General features: G+C 33.8%; 5 protein-coding genes across 6 annotated transcripts; 2 read left to right on the top strand and 3 right to left on the bottom strand.

Annotated features, from left to right (window-relative positions):
• Positions 1 to 543: 543 nt before the first annotated feature.
• On the bottom strand, positions 544 to 10,706 carry LOC110996439 (importin subunit alpha-7). Of its 2 annotated transcripts, none has more exons than XM_022264101.2 (11): positions 10,526 to 10,706; positions 8,382 to 8,555; positions 7,916 to 8,128; positions 7,080 to 7,303; positions 6,066 to 6,175; positions 5,481 to 5,634; positions 4,731 to 4,935; positions 3,976 to 4,103; positions 2,979 to 3,145; positions 1,883 to 2,089; positions 544 to 931 (listed from the first exon to the last, which is right to left on the bottom strand). In XM_022264101.2, the coding sequence occupies exons 2-10, from the start codon at positions 8,553 to 8,555 to the stop codon at positions 1,899 to 1,901; spliced, it is 1,566 nt and encodes a 521-aa protein (XP_022119793.1). In that variant the 5' UTR covers positions 10,526 to 10,706; the 3' UTR covers positions 544 to 931; positions 1,883 to 1,898. The 2 variants fall into 2 exon arrangements, with proteins under 2 accessions (XP_022119793.1, XP_022119792.1); XM_022264100.2 differs by having other exon boundaries at positions 1,870 to 2,089.
• A 116-nt stretch (positions 10,707 to 10,822) lies between these two features.
• Positions 10,823 to 11,683, top strand: LOC110996440 (UPF0389 protein CG9231). Its single transcript, XM_022264103.2, has 2 exons — positions 10,823 to 11,165; positions 11,274 to 11,683. Exons 1-2 carry the CDS (start codon positions 10,966 to 10,968, stop codon positions 11,482 to 11,484), a joined length of 411 nt encoding a protein of 136 aa, XP_022119795.2. The 5' UTR covers positions 10,823 to 10,965; the 3' UTR covers positions 11,485 to 11,683.
• A 119-nt stretch (positions 11,684 to 11,802) lies between these two features.
• Positions 11,803 to 12,702, bottom strand: LOC110996441 (protein MIX23). Its single transcript, XM_022264104.2, has 3 exons — positions 12,540 to 12,702; positions 12,188 to 12,460; positions 11,803 to 11,994 (listed from the first exon to the last, which is right to left on the bottom strand). The coding sequence occupies exons 1-3, from the start codon at positions 12,567 to 12,569 to the stop codon at positions 11,890 to 11,892; spliced, it is 408 nt and encodes a 135-aa protein (XP_022119796.2). The 5' UTR covers positions 12,570 to 12,702; the 3' UTR covers positions 11,803 to 11,889.
• Positions 12,703 to 13,791: 1,089 nt separating this feature from the next.
• LOC110996447 (60S ribosomal protein L24) lies at positions 13,792 to 15,449 on the top strand. Its single transcript, XM_022264112.2, has 5 exons — positions 13,792 to 13,924; positions 14,047 to 14,122; positions 14,380 to 14,465; positions 14,888 to 15,049; positions 15,288 to 15,449. The coding sequence occupies exons 1-5, from the start codon at positions 13,920 to 13,922 to the stop codon at positions 15,424 to 15,426; spliced, it is 468 nt and encodes a 155-aa protein (XP_022119804.1). The 5' UTR covers positions 13,792 to 13,919; the 3' UTR covers positions 15,427 to 15,449.
• Positions 15,450 to 15,989: 540 nt separating this feature from the next.
• LOC110996518 (ATP synthase subunit beta, mitochondrial-like) lies at positions 15,990 to 17,819 on the bottom strand. Its single transcript, XM_045632103.1, has one exon. The coding sequence runs from the start codon at positions 17,700 to 17,702 to the stop codon at positions 16,158 to 16,160; it is 1,545 nt and encodes a 514-aa protein (XP_045488059.1). The 5' UTR covers positions 17,703 to 17,819; the 3' UTR covers positions 15,990 to 16,157.
• Between the last annotated feature and the right edge of the window lie 778 nt (positions 17,820 to 18,597).

Genomic DNA, 18,597 nt, shown 5'->3' on the forward strand with positions numbered 1-18,597 from the left:
CTCTATAAGATGTCATTTTATTCGTGTTTTATCAACTTAAACATAGAATTGCTCGTTTAAAATGTCAGTCAAATAAAAACTCAAATATGAATATAATTATCTTTATTCGATAATTATATTCATATTTCAACACTTTATTAGTCTGTAATTCGTACTTAAATATAATTTCAAGAAAACACAATTTATAAAAATAAAATACCGAGCAAAGCTCGATCATCCAGGTACTGTGTATTTTATACCAGTTAAATAAAATTCATCGTGAAATTGATTGCTTTTTTATTATTTAGAAACAGCGCATTTGAACTCTTGATGGCGCGTATTAAACCTCAAATTTTATAAGGTAAAAATTAAAGTTGGAATATTTACTCTAGTCTACCATTTATAAGTAATAACAATACCGTTCTTTAAAAAATTCCTGTGTAATGCAAAGTGTATTGAACTAAAGTAATCATTCGTCTCTCTCTGTCAAATTGCTTTTACGCTATAAAGAAAAGAGACAACTGGTTTATTTAAAAAGAGGCATTCATAATAAAACAATAGTAATAACTGCACGTATTTTATTGGGTAATATGATTGCAGCGCGTGACAGTCGTTTTCGTTTCCAATTCATAATTCGTCATTAAACAAAGCAAGAAAAAAAATAGTAATTGGATTCCAATTATTTAACAAATATATATATTTATCACATATATTGAAGATTAGTAAAAATAGTGCAATTGCTGCCAACTAAAATATACATTTTTTACAATAAAATAATTGTACTAGATATACTGATATCTACAGTTGCAAAATGATGATATAAGCGATTACTAAAATCAGATAAATGAACACAATTTACCATATATGCGTTATTGGTGCGAAGTAATACAGATATATTATTACACTCTGGTGTAGACAACTCGCGAAAGCACACCCTTCCCTTGTTAGGTATCTGAAAATCCATAAATAAGCAAAAACATATATATACAAAGTAGTAAAACATTTAATAATTCCTCGTGTGTATATATTTCCTACATATATTATGGTTATCCACATCACAGGTTCTTACCTAGTTTGGAAACCAGTCTCCCAATACTGTCACTGTATTATTAATTATTATTGTTAATGTTTAAGGGAGAAAAATAAATAAATTATTATTCAAATTGCACAAAAACACTACTAAAGTATATCTATACATATAAGAATAACAAAAAAATAAAATAAGTAAAACATCGAACATTATTTAAATGCTATAATAGCGATCCTTCTTTTACTCACAGTTTCGCCTTGCTATCTCTAAAGTTAATTTTAGTTTGTAAGTATTCTATTAATAATGGTTATTTCTTATTAATCCTTCCTCAGCGTTAATTTTTAAATTTACATATTTATTAAGAAATTTTATTTGTAATATAATAATCGCAGTAAAATTATATAGTATTAGTGGGGATTTTATGTACGGAATATTATATGCTTCCGTCACGGTGAATGCACTCTTCAAAGCGGACAAATTCTACCTACCCTGAGATTCGTGACTTACGCCTAAACCCAATAACCTATCTCAAACCATTTTTCACTATCTGAGATAGACATCTAAATCCAAATATTGATAAAAGTGTGCCAATAGCGAAGAGATTGCAATCTATCCGTCGCCAAAAATGGAATGTATTCGTAGGGTTTGGATATTGGGATGCAGATAGGAGATCAATCAACTGTCACGGTCGGATTGAAAACAATCTGAGATTGTGAATTAATTATTGGGTTCGGGCGTAAGTGCAAGAATGTCTCCCGTATGTCAGAAGATTATTGGATTTTTATATGAAATTGAGAAATTATTTGAGACATTTTTTCTGGTGACGCAGCTGCCTAACCCACCAAGAACCATTTAATTACCTAAAATACATACTGCACAATATAAGCGTTTAAAACTGGTATCCGCCCATCGGTACCGCTTGGTCCGCGGTGAAATTGAACTGGTCCGTCGTCGAAGACACCTCCGGAGCGAGCCGGCTGTCCTCATTCTCAGTGCCAAAGTAATTCTCGATCATTTCAAACGCCTTCTGGTATATATCGAGGTTCTCATGCGATTGTAAAAATTCTATTTTGTCTAAGCCTGTAAATTTTACAAAATATTAAATTCACAATCTAATCTTGCCCTTTACATTGAGTACATAGTCTTAAAATAGATTTAAGTTCAATTGGCGCTGAGTTGAGGCTAAGTTGGTGATGTCTGGTTCAGCATCAATACTAATCTGGACATGACTCAGTTTTCCAAAAATTTATGGATAAACATTTTCCTTAGGGTGGATTCGACCATACAAGAGTTAATCTTAGAATAAATCGTCAGTAAATCGAGAGTAAATCAATTTTACCATCTACAATTCTAAGAATACTGGACCTATTCGGATTTTTTTACTATACCGCCGTTTCGCACGGAATAACCAAGCTATTCCTAGAATAATGTAATGGCGTCAGTCAGTCCAATCACCTGATTTTTGTCATTTCACAAATATTTATTATGTGTTTTAATATTATGTAACGCAACGTACGAAATAGTCTGGCATTGTACAATGCAACGTTTAAACAATTATTAAATAAACAACTTTTGATTGATAAAAACAAACAAATTAAAAAAAATGTTGTCGTTTGTCACCTGCCTACAGCTACTTTTTCACACTATAATACGGCAACATCGAGTTGACATGATGTATGCTCTTACACTATCCCATTGTGTAGAACAACATTTATTTGCCGAGTATTATTTTCGTTCACCATTCTCTCTGCTATTCTGTTCTCTGTTATTCCTAGCGCAAGTATACTATCGATTACGTGGAGAAACGACTATGAACTTACTCGAGATTACATCATGGAATAGATTATTCCTGGTATAGTTACTCGGGTATGTTTTAAACGATATTAACTAAATTCAAATCTTGTTAACCTCAACAGTTGGGTTTCATTAATTGCTTGTATGTGAAAAAATTATAATAAAAAAGACATACCAAAGCATTCTTCGATGATGACAGCATAGGGATTATGGGGAAGATCCATTTGTTGACCGACTTTGAGGATATTGTCTAGTCCACTGAGGGCTACTTGCACTGTCTTCGCATCGGTAAGGGTTAATAGGTCACAGAGCGGCGAGATACAGCCTTGTTCCACTAGATAACTGTCATAAAAAATATATCATCATACGAGAAATAATTTATCCAAATTATGAAAGTAAATTTGGGTTTTAACTACAAATCCAAATATCCTTGGTGGACTTTTGTGTCAATGTTCTTTAACGTTATACTTTTATTTAACATTTGATTGTATAACATGTAATGCGGTAAAAAGCACTTTAATTTGAAGCTATAAAGAAATAATTCACAGAATAAAAATAAGTAAGCAATTTTGTAATTTCACGTAACTAGGCTGTAGCCAAAATATCCCTATTAGAATGCTCGGCTTTAAATTCTTGAGACACTCAAAATGCAAGGACCGTAAAACGTCAATTAATCTGACTTCTCGATTTTGGTACTTTCAAACCATATTTTCGATATGACGTTTGTTGTATTTGACAGCCTCAGACTAAGCTGAGAGCAAGACAAATATTAAGTGTGTCATTGCTTGAAAATAACAACATAAAACCTTAGGTAGTAACATAACTAAAAAAGTAATTAATTTATCAAAAAATCACTAATTATAAATATTGATTTTAAATGACAGTCAGGTGGCAGAGAGAGAAACGATAAAGACTAATACAATATGTGTTAAATATTGAATGATAATTAACACAAAAAACGGTTTGTTTACGTGCATGGTACGTCACTGGGATTGGTGCTACGCAACCTTGTATAGAGCAGCGTTTTCTCGGGGTTTTTAGCCAATACTTAACATAATGAAAAATAACAATTTACAGGTTCCAAAGTTACAAATAAATAAACCGAAATTGTTTTTAAAACACTGTAAGGAACATACAAAATATTACACAAATGTTATTTAAGGAGCCTTTACCTAATCTGCGCTGGAGTTCCCCCACTGGTAGCGTTAGTGATGGCCCACGCAGCTTCCTTCCTTGTTTTGAACTCAGCTAGCTTCAGAATGTCTATTAGAGTCGGGAAGATATTTGCGTCTATTACAGCCTGTAAATATTTTACATCTATACATATACTAGCAGACTCGGCCAAGCGTTGCTGTAGCCTAAGGTTTTTGTTATATTACACAGTAGTAAGCTATTCAAGGGAACTGATGAGTAAGGTGATAGCTTATGTGAAACGTTGGTACTTTTAACACAGCGCCATCTCTTAGATACACTATCAAATAATAAACAAATAATTTGCAATAAAATAAAATTGCGACTATAATTTGAGATTTAAACTATCCTATCTCTCAAGTTCGAATCGGATCGAACTGCACATGGTGTGCGAATTTTATTATAATCGGTAAATAAGTGGTTTAGGAGTCCATTGAGGACAAAAATTGTGACACGAGATTTATATATATTAAGATATGCCTTGATGACTATATTTGAATCCGGCTTTAAAAAAGCTTTTTGACGTATACGTCAAAATGATTTGTAATAATTATGAAACTATTAGAACAGCAGTATTTTATTGCATTTTACGTAAAGAGACATCTGAATTTTAGGATGTTATAAACTGTGTTTTTTACGTAGCTTATTAGGCGAGTCAAGTCCAAAAAAATACAAAAAAAATCTCCACAACATTAATGACGTCACAGATTAAGCAAAAGTCATACATTATCTATACCTGTATCTGATGCGCGTTACCCGCAGTGATGTTAGACAGGGCCCAGCAAGACTCCTTTCTGTGTGTCTCAGTGCTAGACTTTAGTAACGCGTGAAGGCTCGCTAATGGGGTGCAGTTCAGCACCGCTTGCGTCTGCGCATCGTTTCCCGTCACGATGTTACCAACCGCACGAAGAGCAGCTGATACCACCGTGAACTTGTTGTGCCTTTGGATATGTAATGTGTATTATTGATACACCCTTTTTTTCTGATTTCTGACCTTAACTGATCGATTTAAAAGCACCCGAATCGAGCTACGTAAATACATGTATTACATCAAAATGTTTATTGCCACTTAATGTTTTATTTACATACAGATATAAGATGATTTTTGATGACCTGTTTTTGATGAACTCTGAGCTTGACAAAGATATTTTTTTCTAATATCATAAAAACGATTTGATGTTATTGGAATTGGACGATGATTTTATTAGGCGTACAAGCACGTGTGCTAAATTTAGTTTGTTTTATGTATATCCAAGAATTTCTCGAAAACCTATATTGAGATGATGCTCGGGTATAAGTTGGACAGTCCAATGTAAATGTCAGTGCAGTGGTGATATGTTTCCACTAATTTGAACGCTTGAGGGGACATTTATATTGTCATCTAAGTACTAATAAATGTCTGTCCAGGTTTAGTATTAAAAAAAAAAAGAAAAAATAATAAGTTTAAATTATATTCATAGATATTTTTTGTATGTAACATACTCACATGAGTAATTCAACAAGTCGCCTACAGACTCCAGCATCAATAACGGCCTGAATCTTTTCGTTTGGTCCATCTGAGAGATATGACAGCGCCCAACATGCGTCGCTAAGCACCTCTGCGTCCGTGTGATGTAACAGTCGCGCTAACACTGGTATACCTGATATTAAGGCTTAATATATATCGATTGGTTCATTATCTACTCTGTCAAACGTTAAACCAACTATATGTCATTATTAGACCGTATCAAATATTTCCTTTTAAAATAAGACAAGGCTTTATTCGCTTTTAATTTATAAAATTGCAATATTTTAATATTATTTGTTTATAAAAAAGAAAAAAAATATTATTATTATAAACTAAAAAAATAGTTATTTCGTCAGCCTATCAAGTGTGTGTTATAGTTAATGAATAAAAAAACGATGATACATAACTCTATTTCTTGCCTTAAGCAGGTGAAACAACAAACACGAATCCCAGGCTCCTGGAGAATTGTATTTCAGAAGCCTGGGACCGACATGTATAATAAAATGGAGATAAATTAAAATAAGTGATATATAATATGAAATTTCTTTGTGTTTTAAAACTTACCAGGGGCCACTGCTTCAAAGTTCGTTGGCGGATTCTTGCCTCTACATAAGTTTGACAGTGTCCAAACTGCATTTTTGGTCATGGATAGTCTTGAATACTTATTTAAAATTCTGAAAACCATTTTTGTTATAACAAAGCCTGTAACGTGGGTGGGATGGAGCACTGGCGAATCGCGAACATTCACAATGAACAAATATACATGCAAATATTCGCCACCTTAAGGCATGGCGGATTCCTCACAATGTTTTCCAGCATCGTATAAGCGAAAGTAGAATACGCACTAAGACAGAACACAGCAGACATCTTATGTTATAACATCTATTACTAACGAATCACACAATAAACGATAATAATATTCAAAAAGTATAAAAAATATATGGAAAGAAAAAAAACGAAAAAGTTCATTTTACAAGGCTCAGCATTATGCTGTGAAGCAGACGTGTTCGACAGCGCTGGTCATACTGACAGAGACCACAACAGTGAGTTTGCGCCTCAGACGCAAAAATGTAGTAATAATAGTAAAAACATACAATGTTAGTAATTCTTTACAGTAAGTATGTCTTGGAAGATTTGCGTGTAAAAGAATATAGTAAATAAAAAATAATAATGGTTACTAAAACTACTATAAGAAATAGATAAAACAAATATAAACTTTGGGCGGATTAAAAACTACATTTCGTGCGCACGTAAAAATCCATTGGTGCACAGAAACTACAACCTCACTTTCATTTCACAGATCTTTGACCTTACACAGACTAATTTGTTCGATACAAGTTGTACCAAATGTAACGCTCAAGGTAACTTAATTCTTTTTTATTATTTGTTACATTTTGAAATAGATCGCACGACTTCACTGGTTCACTCGTGTAAGAAATTGACAAAAAATTCAATAGTGAAATATCGAAAAATGCAAAATTAAAGTGTGTATCTGTGACACGAACTGATACACATTAAACATTATTTTTATGAAATTTTAAGATAATACATTGTAGAATACGGCCTACAGGTACTCACTCTAATAATGGCGGCAACAATCCAGCCGCGAGCACCGTATCACGACACCTCGGGGAATCACCAGCCACATTCCCAAGTGCCCACAGAGCTTGCTCTCTGACGTCATCACTAGCCCCGGAACTGACCAGCCCCACTAAAACAGGGACTGCCCCACATTCAACAACCACTCGCGTTTGCTCTGACGACCCTGACGCAATATTCGTCAAAGCCCACGCCGCTTCGAACTGGAAATGTTAGTACATGCAAAAACTATTATTGCAAGTTAAATATGATTTTTGCACTGCGACACAGTACTTCGTGTAAATGCTACGTATCAACAAAATTAAACTTAAATTCCATAATGATGGCAATACAAAAATTAACATTCATAGATTGTGGTAAATTTCTTTTGTCATTTAAAAAAAATCGAAATTCAAAATCATTAATTAATGTTGTTAACATAATGTACACATACATACAGGAAGAGAAGAACTCTTCGCAACTCTTTTTTAAATATAATTATTAGCTATGTTTTTATATTAATATTTTTATTAATATAAATAGATTTCCTAAGGCAATTTTTGCCAGCTGCCCACTGAAGTATTTCCGAACCAATTCAAGTAATGATCCAATTTTTGAAAGGCCGGCAACGCACTTGCGAGCCTTCTGGCAATGTCAGTGTCAATGGGCGGCGGTATCACTTAACATCAGGTGAGCCTACTGCCTATTACATAAATTAAAAAAATATCATTATAGAGAAAATAAGTCTTACAAATAGCACAGATCTCATTATATGTTAATTACAATTTTAACCTAAATAGCCCATTTATCCATCTCAAAATAAATTTAAATAATACCTGTAATGTGGGATTAGCACTATTAACAAGAAATTCAACAAATTTAGGAACAATTCCAGTCCTTATGACTTCATCTATGGGAGGATTAGGCTCTCGGCTTAATAGCTTCCTAAAGGTCTGTGTTGCAATAACTTGGTCATGGGGATTGTCGCCATAGAGAGCTTCCACCATCTGCGGAGTTATGTCTTCAGATGACGGAACATTTAAGTCATCCTGAAATTAATAGAAAAAAAGACTGAGTGTATTTTCTGTATTTCAGAAATATTCTCTTAAATTCTTATTTTATTACCTAATAAAATTATATATGTAATATGTATCTATAATTGTATACACCATAATGAAGCATTAAATATGGCCTATTTAGCCAGTAATTTAACTTATTTATATCAAATTATTTTATAAATAATTTAAGTTCAGAGCTAAGATATCTAAGATACGGTAGTAGAGAACAGTAGAATAAACATACCTGCAATGCAACATCTGGTGCATTAGGTGCAGGTATATTCACATTCCTTCTCTTAAGGAGCTGTTGCTCTCGCTTCTGTTTCCGGAGCTGTACACCTTCTTCCTCACGTCGGCGTCTCAGCTCGTCAGCACTGAGGCCTGCGTTCTTGTAACGATGTTTGTGACCTCCAGACATCTACAATTTCATAAAGGCGCCATTACATTCTCAATGAAGATCTTTTTATTTTTTTTAATATGTCTCCAACAGACAACAAGGAACATTACAATCTAGCCTAACTTACATAATATAAGTATAAACTAATTTACTAAGACGGATATTTAACATAAGAAAGTGTCCTATAACATGACTCAGTCTCTATTTAAGGGAAAACACTCTGTTCTTGTGGTAAATTTTTTCACTTACCACTATTTAGCACTTAGGACTAACATGCACAAACACTAATTCACCAATACAAATGGTACTGTCCTTTTCAGTCTTGAAACTAGGTCTGTGGTGTAAAGAAGTTTAATAGCGTCAACATTTACGTGATGGTGAGGCCTATGTTCGTGGGCTCCAGACAGTGAGCAGCCTTTTTAATTATTGTGGCGACGCCCTCTGCATAAAGGTCCCAATGGAGGTCATTATTGCAAATGTACTATAAAGCATTGGCCCATAAGCACTTTGTTTTCCCCGATTCCCAGCTGGTGCAGCCCCACAGCTGGCCACCATACAGGTCAGTTCAGAACTTGTTTGTACATCAATAATATATTTTGTACAAATAATGTGGCATTTCTTTTGAGCAACCATTACGAATATTCAAATTATCATACTTCTTTGTACCTTCCATCAATCCAGTTTGGTATTCAGTGTCATACCTAGGTACTTAGCTGAATTTTGGAATGGCCCAATGATGGTAAACTGGCTGGTAGTTTAATATTTTGTTGTTATGTTTATGTGAACTGATTTAAACTTATTTAGTCTTTTATCCACCATTTTTTAATCGGTGTTTAACTACCACTTTTTTTTCAGTAGCCGCTGGAGACATGATTATGAGCATGGAGACAGTATCATGTGCAAATGTTGCAATCAAGTTATATTCTAGTTCAGGAATATTATATATACCTTATACACTAAGTTACAGTTATATGTACTGGAGTGAATCTTATATAGTTCAAAATTTAATGTGACAAACAGATCTTACAAACTCATTTCAACTACTTTGGTTAATTGATTAAACTCATTTGGACACTAGCTGAATTGGCCAAACCTTAATTTCAAACTGTTTAAGTTCAGTAAAAGAATAGTCCTATACATTTAAGTATAAGCTACATATAGTTTAATAAATTCTATTAGGGCAAGGCCTAACTTATCTGAAAATTCATTAGTTTATACTGTATTCACTGTTCACACTGTTCATACTGTTCACATTCACTTACTTTATTTGAATAGAGCTATGTGAGAAGCTATTAAAAGCCTTGAAAGATGTTCAACAACAAAATAAATATTGAAAATCTAAATTATCAAAAATAATACTAAACCTATAAAAACATTATCAATTGTTATATGTAATATTACTTAACCAATATCTTACAAAATTAAAGCATTGAACATCAATTTCTACCAAATTAAGTACAGTTAACCAATATTAACAAACTTATATACTATTATGAAGATATTACATTTTTCTGTTTCAAATACTTATATTGTTTATCTATGTAATGTAATATGTTTTGGATTTCTGTATTGTATTGGAATATGTATAAGTATAAGCTGTAAGATTACTTATAATTAAATAAATATGAAGATTTAAAATAATAACAAAATATTTTTTAAATATGTATTACTGTTTTATGTTGTAAGCACAAAATTAGGTTTCTAATAGTTTCATACTAAAACTGCTGAACCAATTGGAAATTTTTCGACTAAGGCATTAGATAGGACCTTGAAATAATACAGAAATAAAGAGAAAAAGAAATCATTGGTGTGTCATACATTACTATTTTAGATTGCCTAGATTTAAAAAAGGAATCACTTTAGTATATAGTTTATCTCAGAAATCAAACAACATCTACATACAAATAAAAATACACATTTTTGGTGCATGAATGGAATATACATATATCAGATATAACTATAAAAAACATTACCGGATTTGAAGTACTTACATTTAAACAATATAATGAAAGTTGTTATAGGAAGAAAACAATCCAACATCTATCACTAAATATAAATATAAAATTCCGTCGTATTTCAATAATTTTCAATTCACCATTAATATTTTATGATAGATGATAGATCGTGCACCAATCACCATTTAAGAATCTTCAGTGTCCGACAGTCGTCACGTCATTGCCAATACCAATAATTCATTATGAAGTTTGACATAAGAGTAAACTCAAACTTCGCCGCTGATTGCTGAAGTTAAATCGGTAAACCACCTTACACTTAACAGATGATAGATGATAAGTAACAATTATTAAAGTCATTTTCTGTTATGTCAGTATGATTAAGGAAAAATAATTTAAGAAAGAACAAAAAATTGTGCAATAATTTGAACCTTTGAATTTTATTTAAGAGAAGTTGTTTGGATAGTAGTAGTAGTAAAATGGAAAAGTTACTTCGGGTTCGGACATCCATTTCGCTAGTAAGGAGATTTCTGTCTACACCAGCACAAGACGGCAAAACTCAGGCTCAGGCAACTGTTGAGTCGCTATCATCAAGATATAAGCCAACAGAGTTTCAAAAATTTCTTCTTGTCTGGACCAAAAAATATAAAAGCAAGGCGGAGATCCCAAAATACGTAACGTATGTTTCTTCACTTTATCACTTTGTAAAATATATGACCCATTTCAAAGTAAAATAACTGCATTTTCCTTATTTGTTATAAAATTCGTGTATGTATATATATTACAGCTCTGAAGTTATTAATACATCCAGGAGTCAAGCTAGAATAAAGTTGTCTAATATCTTGATGGCACTTACTGCTCTAGGAAGTGTGTATGCTATATGGTCTGGTAAAAATGCAGCAAAAAGAGGAGAATCTGTTCATCAAATGAATTTAGATTGGCATAAAAAGTACCAAGAGGAGTTTAAAAAGAACCAAGAACAAGCACAAGCAAAGTAATGACACAGTATAAATTTTGCATACATGGTAGGCAACACCGTAATGAAACGCTTATTATTTTTGACATGTACCTTAATAAGCATGGAGCCTAATATAAGATATATTTTTCTGATATTTTAATGTACCACATGCAATATTTTTTAAAGATATTTAATTGTGTGGATAAGTATAGTAGTAAATAAAGATGTTTAGGAACATATTGTTTTTTTTGTTGTGTTACTTGTAACTTAACAATTATGCTGAATATCTACATGCAAAATCTCTATCTATTGAAACTGTAAAATGATCTGTTTTGTTGTTTAAAGTGAAAAACAAAAATATTTTAACAGTATTTACTTCTACCAGATTCTATAAATGATCTAGATATTTACATTCAACAAATTCATATATTTATTTCAGTCTTGATTAGTAACTTGGCTTAAAATAGTTCCTACATTTTTCTGTAAATAGCTTAGTTGTCTTTTCCTTAATTATTTCTTCAACACTCAGCTCAGTTTGTAGAAGTCGTAACTGAAATAAATATAACAATTAATAAACCTTAACAGTTAAGGAAATAATACACCAACATATCATGATGTTTTCAAGTAAATAAAATACAACACTCAAATGAAGGCTAAATTTTCAAGACAAGAATTGCAGGTAATAATTTTTAGTTATTAACACTATAAAAATAGCTTAATGAAAAAGTTAATATCAAAATTACCTTCCTTTGTTCTGCTTTTATATTTCTTAGCAAATCAATGTCATCTGGCTTTTGTTCCTTGGCAATTTTTAAATTCTTTACAGTCTCTGCAGATGAAATAATGCAATGTTTTATCACTTTTTCCCTCTCACTATGACCTTTTTGAATTTGCTCATAGAGGTCTTTACAAGCAGAAGTGGCATCTATTTTAGTTTGAAAAGACTCCGTCGGTAATGATGTATTTAAAGCATACACAATTTTATCGTCAAGTATACGCATCTTTTTTATAATATCCTGAAATAATTATTAAACTATTAAGAACTAAAACTCATAGAAGAGTTTTGTTTGACTACACAGTTACATGAATACAAACCTGAAATTCTAGGAAATCTGGGCAAATCATGATAACACTCTATACACAAATAATGTCCGAGATTTTGTGTAAATATTGTTAATTTTCACTTTGTTCTTAGCTATTTTGGACTTTCAGGTTATGTGTTAACTGTTAGCGTAGACGGTCTATGGTATTGTATAGACCAGGCATCAGCGTACAGCGTGTGAGATAGCGAATATTATAATCCAACTATTTACAAAGGACACGAAGTGTGGCAACTACCTGACGTTGGTAACATGATTCGCAATTTAGTCGGCTTGCACTGAAAAATATGTTTGGAACCACCAAGCCGACCAAGGGCTCGGTGGTAAACAAATAAAACCCGATACGCAAATAGAGACAGAAAAACTGATACTCTGTTTCGCTTGCACTTAAGTATTTCACGTTAATGTCTTCTCTCTTTAGTTATCATTATTATTTTAGAATCTAGTTCTATACTCTATCTACGACTGTTAGGTTAGTCGTTACTCGTTAGGCCGCTTGGTACCATATACTGTTATTTCTAAAACAAGTAATTACTTTAGATCTGTGATGGATAGCTGTGTGCCGATAATACGGCAAGGTTACACGGGCGGTTCTCCCGTTCGCGGTTCCGGTTCAACCCGGCGGTTCAAACCGCGGTTCAAACCGCTCGACAAAGCTGCCGCAGACCATCACTACACAACTACACTGGACGCGGTTTATCGCTGCCTTTTGTTCATTTCAACATTGCGACAGTAGCCACGGAAGTGCACGAACGACGAACGAGGTCCCGCGCAGAATGACGGCGGGATAGCGGAAAACCGTCCGTGTAGTTTTATGCGTCGGTTATCAGCGGCGGTTTGACGCTGCATGCGGCGGTCGTATTTCTCAATTCTCCCGCCTGTGAGCCGCGGGAAACCGCGCAGTGTAGTATGCAGCATACAACTTCATATTAAATTGTGTCAAGTGCGGTTCAGAAGCGGTTTTCCGCAGCGGGAGAACCGCCCGTGAAGCCTTGGCCATAGATTATTTTTTAGCATTATCTGTATTGGAAATTCTACAGCTACATTTTTTAATTAAGGATTTTTCAGTTGAAAATATTTATCTAATTCCATAAACGACTCAAACTCAAATCTACTAGAAAACTCTTGAAGTATTTGTTGTCTTAGACACACCTCTTAGTTTATAACTAACTATTATGAGATATTGAATTATCCTTCATATTATGAAGGATTCACTACATAGTACATAGTTAAACGTTGTACTTCCAAGATATGTTTTTGTAATGTTAACTGTCAATTATTCGAACGTATTGTAACTGTCACTCAAAAGTCAAAACAACAGACAGTTTCGACTTTCGAGTATCGTTTCTCTCTTTCTTTCGTCACAGAAGTCAAAATGAAGTACGTTTGGTTTACAAAATTATATTCATTTTTAGTGTTTTAATCGTGATATTAATATTAACTTAGTTTTGATTTTAAATTAGTGTTTTGTGGAAGATATATCATGAGTGTTTTATTTTCAGGATCGGTCTTTGCGCTTACAGTGGTTACAAGATTTACCCTGGCCATGGAAAAACCATGGTTAAGGTAGATGGCAAGGTAAGAATATAATGAAAGTAGTAACCCACTTCTATGATTAGGTTTATCTTTAACTTACCAATATCAGTGTATAATGACGGTTTTGATGTGTTGTTTTATGTTAGCATATTTGCAATCTTTGATGTTAGTCGCTTTACTCGTTACCTATTATAATTTAAAAGTTCTTTCTGGTTTCTGCAAAATAGATTGCATGGTTCTTAACACATAAAAGTTGTATCATATAGAGAATATGTTATATTATAACCTTATTTTTTTAGTCTTTCACATTCCTGAACTCAAAATGTGAAGCTGCACATCTCATGAGGAGGAATCCTCGTAAAGTGACATGGACTGTGCTGTACAGGTAACGATTATATATATAATTATATCAGGTCAAGCGATTGTATCTTAGGTTATACTGCATTTATAGAATATATCTTAATGTTGGAAATCATCAGATGACTATTAAGAACAGACCAATCAATATGTATGCTTTTCTCTCTATCTGGTTAAGGGGAGTTTTCTGAGAATAAACAGTTTTCGAGTGTCAAGTCTTGTCTAAAAGCGTTAATATTTTATATGAAACATTTTCATGGTATAAAATTAGAATTCAACCATATTTGGAACATTGTTGCAATTACTCAAAATATAACATCATATCTTCATAATGCTCTTTATAAAAGGAAGCAGTGGTGTTTTATAGTTAGTAACTACACCAGCTCATATAAACTTCTATACAGTCCATCCCCACAGCTTACTTTAATTTTTTCCGATAATTTGTTATAGGCGTAAGTTCAAGAAGGGTCAAGAAGAGGAACAGGCCAAGAAGCGCACACGCAGAACCCAGAAGTTCCAGAGGGCTATTGTTGGTGCATCACTTAGTGACATCATGGCCAAGAGGAACATGAAACCAGAAGTCAGAAAAGCACAGAGGGAGCAAGCTATTAAGTAAGTTAAAATTTTCAATACTACTGAAAGGGTGATCATACTAACATGACCGCTATTGTTATGCTAGGCAGTACTTTAAATAAATCAATAACACATACGCAAATGGTACAAATAAACTAAATAAATATTATTATATCTCCTTAAGAGAAGTATAAGTACAGTCAGGATAAATATGACATAGATTTTAAATTATTATAGATCTTAAATGCTAAACAATATTTTAAAAAAAAATTTTCAGGGCTGCAAAGGAAGCCAAAAAATCAACAAAGGCAGCCAAGAAGACAACTGCACCCCCAACAAAAGCAAAAGCACCTCCTAAGGCTAAGGCGGCCAAGGTCTCACAAAAACCAACCACACGCATTGGGGGAAAACGATAAAAAATAAAATAAATTTCTAAGAATGTTTGGATTTTCAATTCCCTGTAAATATAACTTAAAAATATTTAGTTTGTAGTAAACATACATAGGTTTTCAATTTTTACTAGGTATAAACTTGTAATTAGAATAAAATGTTCACATGGACTGTCCAATTTAGGTTTCATAATATATCTTGTCCACAAAAAGTATTATGTAATTACTCTTTGGATTATCTATATTACTGAATTCTATTCAGATTCTGTGAACTAAACATCTGCCCAAATACTATTGTACTAAGTGTTCAGTAGTAGCAAAAGCTGATGCTAAGTTCCTTATTCTTTCTATATTTTTAAAGTAAATATTATCATGCCACTATATAGCACACAAGCTGTGGCTCAAGTTCAGTTCAAAGTGAGATGTCACAGCATTAAGCCCTCTTTGGTCCAAAATTAAACAAACTGATGTAATTCAGTAGTTTGAGAGAGTTTAATCCTAAGAAACAAACTCTTGTTGAATAAAATTACAATATTTGAAAAATTGCTTAGAAATAAGAATATAATCTTACAGGAACTAATAAAAAGCCATTTGTTTGTTATATAATTTAATCTTTTTTTTCTTAGCCACCAAGAAACATGACAATCTGTATTATGTGACAGTTACATAATATAATAGGTTTGGAAGTGTACTAGATTAAATAACTTATTATTTTGTTGTTTTTGAAAACTACATTAAGTAAAAATAGTAGCACTTATTTAAGCATTCTTTGCCAGGGTTTCAGCCTTGGCCACAACTTCTTCGATAGGACCAACCATATAGAAGGCTACTTCTGGAAGGTGATCATATTGACCTTGCAGGATCTTTGAGAATCCTTTAATAGTTTCTTCCAGTGGTACCAGTTTACCTGGGTGACCAGTGAAAACTTCAGCTACTTGGAAAGGTTGAGAGAGGAACCTTTGGATTTTACGCGCACGTGACACGGTCAGCTTGTCTTCTTCAGACAACTCATCCATACCCAAGATAGCAATAATGTCCTGGAGGGACTTGTAGTCTTGTAGAATTTTCTGAACGCCACGAGCGACATTGTAGTGCTCTTCACCAATGATATTGGGATCCATGATACGGGAGGTGGAGTCAAGAGGGTCCACAGCTGGGTAAATACCAAGCTCAGCAATAGCACGGGACAGCACAGTAGTAGCATCCAAGTGAGCGAAGGTTGTGGCCGGAGCAGGATCAGTCAAGTCATCAGCTGGCACATAAATGGCTTGTACAGAGGTAATAGAACCCTTCTTGGTAGTAGTAATACGTTCCTGCATAGTACCCATGTCAGTAGCTAGAGTCGGCTGGTAACCTACAGCTGATGGAATACGACCCAAAAGGGCAGATACTTCAGAACCAGCCTGTGTGAAACGGAAAATGTTGTCAATAAAAAGCAATACATCCTGACCCTCTTGGTCCCTAAAGTATTCAGCCACAGTCAGACCAGTCAAGGCTACACGGGCACGAGCACCAGGGGGCTCATTCATCTGACCATACACAAGAGCTACTTTGGAGGTCTTGTCTTTAAGTGAAATGACTCCAGACTCAATCATTTCATGGTATAAGTCATTACCTTCACGAGTACGCTCTCCAACTCCAGCAAATACAGAGTAACCACCGTGAGCCTTAGCTACATTGTTAATCAGCTCCATAATGAGTACGGTCTTGCCTACACCCGCACCCCCAAATAAACCAATCTTTCCTCCCTTTGCATATGGGGCCAATAAGTCTACAACTTTGATTCCGGTGACAAGAATCTCCTGTTCTACAGACATATCTACAAACTCTGGAGCTTCAGCGTGGATTGCGGCTCTTTTGTCGGTTGGGATTGGACCGCGTTCGTCGATGGGCTCACCAATGACGTTCATAATCCGACCTAGAGTTTCTACTCCCACTGGGATACGAATAGGAGATCCAGAGTCGAGAACTGGCTGACCGCGAACCAAACCTTCGGTACCGTCCATAGCGATGGTACGCACGACGTTCTCTCCCAAGTGTTGCGCCACTTCAAGGACGAGCCTTGGCGAACGGTTCTGTACTTCCAGAGCATTTAGGATTGATGGAAGATTGTCTTCAAACTGTACGTCTACGACGGCACCGATGACTGCAACTATCTTACCTTGTGCCTGTCCTGCGGCTTTTGCAGCATAGTCACGTTTATTCGCAAGTGCTCCAGCAACGAGAGGAGTCTTCTCGGCAATTGCATTTGATACTACCGTCTTTGTGGCCAATATACCAACTCTACCGACGGTAGAAAACATTTTCGTTGTCGTTTTTCAATTTCTTTGTAGGAATGTAGTAGTACTTTACAGTACTTTAGAATTCCACTTTCAAAAGTCCGGTGGCCTGCAGAGTTTACGTAAGAGTAATTGACAATAGACTATAGAAAAGATTAAGAGACAATTTTTTTCTCCCCGAATCTTTGCCAGCACCAAAAACTGAATTTGACAAATAGATGTAGATTATTAAATTTATAAACTATTACGACAGTGGAATAAAATAAATGTATACATACAATTATTACGAAGTAAACAAAATCGGGTCCATCCTGGATCATTAAAATGATAATATGATTAAGGTTTTAAGAATCCCTTGCGAGATTTTATTGATATTTTTTTTTATACTAGGCTTCCTTTGAAGAAGTTTATAGGTTTAAACAGGATTCACATCTACATATTAAAGTAGACAGAAAAGACTACTTTGAGCATATAACTAATTTAATTTCATTGTTTATAAAATAAATATTTCTACTGGGGGTCTAGTCAAGACGGCTTAACAGTAGCGTATGTAGAAAGTCGAAAATCCCCTGGAATCTCATAGTAAATAGTGAAAAAAAAAATTGTTGTGGGCAATAATTGGGAGATTGGAATAAAATAATGATCTTTATTCTATTTAATTTCTATTTATGTCTAGAATTAAGGAACATGAAGTTTATTAGTTATTTCTATGAAGAATATTGTTATACATGGGGTTCTCAAGATAGGAGATATAAAAATATCAAGAAAAATAAACTAATCGTAAATTACTTTATGTACTATTTTATTTTATATTATTTCAATCATACAAATAATAAGTTATTTGTATGTGTAAAATAATATAAACGACATCCAAAGTCAAGGTTCGAATCTCACAGGAGACGCCCGTGCGCTAGCCCCG

This window comes from Pieris rapae, chromosome 2 (assembly GCF_905147795.1).
Source record: "Pieris rapae chromosome 2, ilPieRapa1.1, whole genome shotgun sequence".
Lineage (NCBI taxonomy): Eukaryota > Metazoa > Arthropoda > Insecta > Lepidoptera > Pieridae > Pieris > Pieris rapae.